Source organism: Propithecus coquereli, unplaced genomic scaffold (genome assembly GCF_000956105.1).
Source record: "Propithecus coquereli isolate 6110/MARCELLA unplaced genomic scaffold, Pcoq_1.0 Scaffold241, whole genome shotgun sequence".
Taxonomy (NCBI): domain Eukaryota; kingdom Metazoa; phylum Chordata; class Mammalia; order Primates; family Indriidae; genus Propithecus; species Propithecus coquereli.
The window spans coordinates 2,025,985-2,033,176 of record NW_012147964.1 but is presented as its reverse complement, the minus strand read 5'-3'; the positions used below and the strand labels follow the sequence as shown (position 1 = coordinate 2,033,176).

General features: G+C 55.4%; 1 protein-coding gene across 1 annotated transcript in view; it reads right to left on the bottom strand.

The window, feature by feature from the left end:
* Window positions 1-7,192, bottom strand: part of PLIN3 (perilipin 3) — an 11,724-nt gene continuing 4,532 nt past the window's right edge. Inside the window, exons 5-8 of the mRNA XM_012646231.1 lie at window positions 6,916-7,192; window positions 3,117-3,316; window positions 1,791-1,916; window positions 1-998 (exon numbers count right to left, since the gene is read on the bottom strand). The exon at window positions 6,916-7,192 is cut by the window's right edge and continues 19 nt beyond it. Coding sequence (XP_012501685.1) covers window positions 657-998; window positions 1,791-1,916; window positions 3,117-3,316; window positions 6,916-7,192 — 945 coding nt within the window. The 3' untranslated portion in view covers window positions 1-656. The remainder of the gene's footprint in view (window positions 999-1,790; window positions 1,917-3,116; window positions 3,317-6,915) is intronic.

Genomic DNA, 7,192 nt, shown 5'->3' with positions numbered 1-7,192 from the left:
TAAAATTTATTAAGGCAATAATGAACACCAGACAGGCCTCAGCACATTTCTGCTCTAGAACGAATATTCTCTTAACAGCCACCCCATCCCCAGGAGGCCCCACTGCTCAGACCAGAAGTTCAAGTCCATTAGCTATAAAGGCTGAAATCGGGGATCTTGGCATAGAAAAGGAAGTGGGCTATAGCAACTGCATCTGTGATTTTTAGGAAGGAAAAAAAATTTTTTTTTTTTGGAACCATCCAGAAAAAATACTTATCCAAAAACCTCTCTCTACTGGCCGATGGGGTGAGGCTTCGCACAAGCTTCCTTCAAGCTCACAGGGGGAAAGAGACTGGTCAGGTGGGGGACGTCCCCGTGCTTTGTTTCTTTGCGTTTGCCCTGTCCCCACGCTCTCGCTCCAGCTGCCGCGATCTCTCCCTGGCGATGGGAGGAGCCACTCCTTTAAAAAGAGGTAGCTCAAAAGTACGAAAAGCTTCTGGTCGGTCTGCCCTTACAGCGAATGCGACATCCTGGTTTTGAGAGCCTCAGTTTCCCAAGTTGGTAGCTAAGATGGCTGGGAGGAGCGCTTAGGAAAAGTTGGTTTAAAATGAGGAATATGCTACTGCTGCCGGCCCCCCTAGAAAAGGACAGAGCCCCCTAAACCCTTTCCTCTCTCTCTACTGCTTCTCTTCTGGGGCTTTTTCAGTGATTCCGGGGGCAAAAGGTCCCACGAGCCACGTGAGGGGTGTGTTCTGGGCCACGTACTCAACCACGTGGTCGAGGGCCTCTCGGGCCTTGGCGACCCCCTCCCGGCTCTGGGTCAGGAGGCCGCTGGACAGCTCTTGGAAGGAGTGGACGCCGGAAAAGGTGGCTTGGAGGTCTTCCACCTGGCGGCGGGCGTGCTGCACCTGGTCCTTCACGTTGGTGGGCAGTCCCTGGATGCTGGACCCCAGGGAGACGCAGGTGGCCTGCAGCTGCCGGGCAATGTCGCGGAACATGGTGAGCGCCCGGGACTCGACCTGCTGAGAAGAGAGCCAGGTGGGGCTGATCAGAACCATTTGTTTCCGGTGGGGCAACAGATCTAATCTTGGGGAAAATTCCCCAGGCAAAACTCTAATGCAGTGGCTCACAATACTGGCTGTGTGTGTCGTTTTTTATTGTTTTTGAGACAGGGTCTCGCTCTGTCACCCAGGATGGAGTGCAGTGGTGTCATCATAGCTCACTGCCGCCTCCAACTCCTGGGCTACAGCGATCGATCCTCCTGCCTCAGCCTCCCGAGTAGCTGGAACCCATTTAATCTTAACCACCCTATAGAAGGTCCTACATCCTTCTCCAGATGGGGAAACCGCGGCCTGGAGAGGGTAAGCTGAGAAGCGCTGCAGGTGGCAAAACCCATCAGCGCGCAGCACAAGAGGCCGACGCCTGGCAGAGAGCAGAGGGGCCAGAGAACGCTAGCAGGAAGCTGCTGCTAGGACCCCAGTGGGTGAAAATGGAGGATTAGAGGGTACTCTGGGATTGCAGAGGGAATAATTCGAGGCTGCAGGTCACTGAGACACAGCTCAGCACTTAGCGGGCTGAGTCACGTCACTATCAAATAGCCTCCGATACAGAAGCCACACCCACACCCGAGAGCAGAAATCAAGGCGGGCTTCCTGGAGGAGGCGTCATCACGTCCTGAAAGCAGTTACTGGGAGGCGAGGCTGAGAAAGCATCCCAGGCAGGTGGGCCTCTGAGGCAGAGGTGTGGAGGGTGACATCGGGAGCCCCAAGAACCCCAGGCCACCTCCCCCAACCCCACCCTGCAGTGGATACCTCTGGCTTGGCTGGGTCCTTCTCCGTGCCCTGGGCCTGCTTCTGGTTCCAGCTGAGCCACATCTGGTGCAGCTTCTCCTGACCTTCCACCAGCTTCTGATCCACTCCCTGCTTGACAGTTTCCATCTAGAACAGAGGAGAGAGGACTGAGAGAAAGAGGGGCCCGCCGGCGCTTCGCTGAAACCAGCAGAGCCCGTGACATCGCAGAGGGAGCCTGGGACACCCCTCTGTCATCTGACCCACGAGACGGTCTGGGACAGGGAGTGGGGGGGAGGGTGTCATTTTCATACAGGGTTTCCACGGTCAGGGGGATGGTGGGCTCCGCGCGCTTTGGTTAAATCGACCCCCTCATGCCCAGGGTCGTCAGTGCGAAGAAAGTCGCGGCACATTCTCTACCCATTTGGTCTATTTCTCCTCCCCTGGCCACCGTGCCTGGCCATGTGACTGGCTACAGCCGAGGGGACATGAGCAGATGCACCCACCTTGGCAGAGGTTTAAAAAGGGATTGCAATAGAATAGAATAGAATACCACTCAGCCTTAAAAAGGAAGGAAATTCAGACACAGGTTACAAGGCGGATGGACCTTGAGGACCTGATGCTTAGTGAGAGGCACACGCCACCACGCCTGGCTAAGTTTTCTATTTTTTGTAGAGATGGGGTCTCGATATGTTGCCCAGGCTAGTCTTGAATTCCTGGCCTCAAATGATCCTTCTGCCTCAGCCTCCCAAAGTGCTGAGGTTAGATGTGAGCCTCAGCACCTGGTTGGAGATAGAGTCTTTAGAAAGGTCACTAACAGTGTGCCTGTGGTTCCAGCTACTCGGGAGACTGAGGTGGGAGGATCTCTTGAGCCCAGGAATTGAAGGCTGCAGTGAGCTATGACGATACCACTGCACTCCAGCCTGGGCAACACAGATCCACTGCCTAAAAATAATTATTTAATATAAATAAAAATAAAAACAAAAAAGTCATTAAAGTAAAATGAAGCCATGAGGGTGGCCTCTAATCCGAAAAGACTCTAATCCGAAAAACACAGTAAGAGGAGGCTCAGACACAGACGCTCAGAGGGACGACCGCATGCAGACACAGGGAGAAGGCGGCCGTCTGCAAAGCAAGAACAGAGGCCTCAAAAGGACACCTTGACCTTGAACTTCCAGCCTCTAGAAATGTGTGTCGTCTAAGCTGCCGGGACAGTGCGATGTCGTATGGCGGCCTGAGAAACCAGTGCACAGCCAGAGATGGGCCCACGCGGACCTGCCCGGCCGGCCTGCGGAACAGTGAGGGACGGGCCACCCGGAGGTCCCCTGAGCCCCCCTCCGAGGGCCTCACCAGGCTGAGGGCCTGCGACAGCTGCAGCAGGGCCTCCTGGGCCCTCTGCCTGGAGAGCCGCAGCTTGCTCAGCGAGTGCTGGTGGGCGTGCTGGCGCAGCCTCTCCGAGAGGGAGCCCAGGCGCACGAAGTAGCTCTGCTCCTGCCGCTGCTGCTGCACCGACGCGATGTCGAAGCCCTCCAGGGACGTGGCGATGCGGGCTGCGGGGAGGAAGGGGACAGTCTCTGTGAAGGCCGGAACCTGGCAGCTGGGGCTCACCTGATGCGGACGGTCACTGGGATGGCGCCGCCCAAGTTTCTACCCCGGTGCTGCTCACATGCCACTAAGGCCTGGGAGGAAAAGACTCCTGCCTCAGTTTCCCCATCTGCAAAATGGGGAGGAGGGAACTGAACCTCACGGGATTCAGGGCCTTAGACTGGTGTGAGGGTCTCAAACGATGGCCTGAGGGCCAGATCCTCACTTCCGGTTCTGTACGACCCGTGAATGCAACCGCGCAGGTTCATTGCACGGTCCTGCGGTGAATCACGACATTTCGGTCAATGACAGCTCACGTATACAATCACATACACAGTGGTACTGGGGAGGCTGAAGCAGGAGGATTGCTTGAGCCCAGGAGTTCCAGATCAGCCTGGGCAATATAGCAAGACCCTGTCTCAAAAAACAAAAAACAAAACAGAACAAGAAGGATACGAAATAAACAAATAGCAGGGAGTGCGAGTGTATACCCAAGATAATGCAAGAGGACGCCTCAGCCAGGCAGGACAAGTGGGCTTGTTCTCATGATTAAGTGAGATCTCAATTTTAGTCATATATTTATGCATCTCATTCTGGGTCAGGTATCACTCCAGAAACGAAACACGGCCATCAATGAAACAACAAAATACCACAAGCAGAGCCGTGGACGTGTTGCTCAGTCAAGACAAGCCTTCCTTTGGGGAAGTCAGTTGTTTCTATAAACATTACAAAATCCTGGAAGAACACACTGTGATCTAACGGCAAACTTTTTCTGTTCAGGCCAGACAGCAGACGCTTTCGGTTTTGCAGGCTATACCATCTCTCGACTACTCAACTCTGCTGTGGAGCGTGGAAGCAGCCATAGATCCTATATACCCAAATGGGCGTGGCTGTGTGCTAATAAAACTTTATTTACACAATCAAGTGGTGGGCCACATTTGGCCTGCAGGCTGTAGAGTCTAATACAGTCTGCCGGGAAAGGGGATGTCATGGAAGAATCTTTGTACACTGACATTTAAAAAATTGAACGTAGGATGGGCACGGTGGCTCATGCCCATCATCCCAACACTTTGGGAAGTAGAGATGGGAGGGTTGTTTGAGGCCAGGAGTTCAAGGCCAGACTGGGCAACATAGCGAGATCCCCCCGTCTGTACAAAAATTAGCCAGGCGTGGTGGTGTGTGCCTGTAGTCCCAGCTACTCAGGAGGCTGAGGCAGGGGGAATCGCTGGAGCCCAGGTGCTCCAGGCCGCAGTGATCTATGATCGCACCACTGCACTCTAGCTGGGGTGATGGACTTGAGACTCTGCCTCGGAAAAGAAAAAAAAAAAACTGAATGCAAAAAAACAAGCACTTGAGATATTTACAGACAGCAAAAATAAAAGCCTACTTTTCGAGAAAAATGGATTCTTCCCCACTGCCCCACCAAAGGTGGGTTTGCAAAAACGAACACAAAACTGGCCACACTTTGAAGCCACCCTGTTGAAACCCAGCACTCCTCCAGGGCCTTCTGGGAACCTGGGAGCTCCCCCACTCTCAGAAGTGAAAGCAGCTTTGTCATTTAGGCCAGGGACGGCTGGCAGAGTCCCGGCAACCCCGGGGGAGCCGGCAGGGCCCCGCAGAAAGGGCTGTGCCCTTGGTAAGCGCCAGAGACCCAAGGCAGGACAGAGAGGCGGCTGCTCGCCTGGCCCCAGCCCCAAGGAGCAAACCTAGCAAACATCGCTGGCGCGGTTCACCACACCCTGTCCCGAAAAGCAACCCGGGAGCTTAAGCCCCGGCGCACACAGTAATTTCATTCTCAGCAGACAACGATCACCCTTGAAAATCAACGGTCAGATGGATCCATTCTCGGCCGCGGCTGTCATTCCTGCTCTCTTCGTATTTGCTTATTTATTTTTGAGACAGGGTCTCACTCTGTCACCCAGGCTGGAGTGCAGTGGTGTCATCATAGCTCATCACAGCCTCCAACTCCTGGGCTCAAACGATCCTCCTGCCTCAGCCTCCCGAGGAGCTACTATAGGTGCCACCACCATGCCCGGGTAATTATTTTATTTTTAGTAGAGACAGGGTCTCACGCTTGCTCAGGCTGCTCTTGAACTGCTGATCTCAAGCGATCCTCCCGCTTTGGCCTCCCAGAGTGCTGGGATTACAGGCGTGAGCCACCGTGCGTGGCCCCTTCCTGCTCTCTTGAAATCCTACAAAGCCTCCATCAACACCTTCCTCCTAGAAGACCCCGCCTGCCCTGACGCCTTTGGCGCCAAGACCCACAGCCGAGTCTTACTCGGTTTGAGCCCCCACTCTGGAGCAGCAGGCACTGCCCCTGGGAACGCAGGGAACAGCAGGGAACAGACCAACCAGACCAACAAAGATTCTTCCATGACATCCCCTTCCCCGGCAGACTGTATTAGATTCTACAGCCTGCAGGCCAAATGTGGCCCACCATTGATTGTGTAAATAAAGTTTTATTAGCACACAGCCACGCCCATTTGGGTATATATGGTCTATGGCTGCTTCCACGCTCCACAGCAAGGACCCAGGGAACAGCAGGGAACAGACCAACCAGGTCTCAGGAAGCTCAGAGTTGGGCGGAAACGCAATAATCAGGCTTTGAAAGCTCAAAGGACAAGCGACACAGTACCGTTAGGCTACATGCTTTCGGTTCCAATCAAATATCACCTCCTTAGAAATGGAGCTACCCCCCAATGCCAAAATCTTTCCTTTTAGTTGATTTTTGTACACTGAGCTCAGTGACTTCTGTGAGGACAGAACCATGTTCACAATGTGTCCTCACAACCTGGAAGACAGCCTGGCACACAGCACGGACCCCACGAACATTCGCATCAACTACGAGATGCCCGGGTGCGGGGAAAGGGGCAGACGCCAGAGAAGAGGCTGTTTCTGAGTGATTTTATTCAGGGATTTGAGCACCTGCTCAGCGCCAAACCCCATGCTAGACACAGGAACACAGCAGTGACCAAGACGGAAACTTCTGCTATGGGGAATCGATGATGAGAAAAAACAGAGCGGGGGGTGGGGTGGGGAGTGGGGGGGAGTGAGGAGGGGTCAGGACATGATACGGCTGGAGGAGGTGGCAACTGCAGAGACCAGAGGCCTCGCTGGGGAGGTGGCATTTGAGCTGGACGGACAAGCCATGTAGAAGAAACAGCCTGTGCAAAGGCCCTGGGGCTGGACTGTGCCTGGCATGTTGGAGGCACAGAGAGGAGGCCGGTGCAGCTGGAGCAGAGTGAGGAGGGGGAGAGAGGGAGGCGGGGAGGTTGGGGAGGTGACAGGGCAGGTCATGCGGGGCCTGGTGGGCTGCAGGGAGGACTTGGGCTTTGACCCAGAGGGCTGTGGGCAGAGAAGGGACGGGCCCTGACTCAGGTGCTCACAGATGCCCTCTGGTGGCTGCTGTGGGGAGGACAGCTTGTAGGGGGCCAGGGCAGGAGCCCGAGGTTACAGGGAACAGGAGGGGAGGTGGCAGGAACAGAGTGACAGATGCCAGGAAGCTGAGAGAGGCGCCACGTTGGGAGGCCCAGGGAGGGTTCCGAAGCCCGCAGGCTGCACTCACCCAGCTCGGCGTCCGTCATGGGCAGGTGGTTGTCCGCCCACTGCTCCGACCTGCCCAGCACCGTGTCCACCCCGCTCAGCACCATCTGGCCCACGCTGGAGCCCACGACGGAGTGGACACCACTGGTCACCACAGACTTGGTCTTGTCCACGCCGCTCTGCACGGCGCCGCGGGTCATGTCCACCGCCTCTGTCATCCGGGTGGCCACCGTGTCCTTGGCACTGGACACCGTGTTGGACACCATCTCTCGGGCCCCGGACACCTTGGATGATACGAG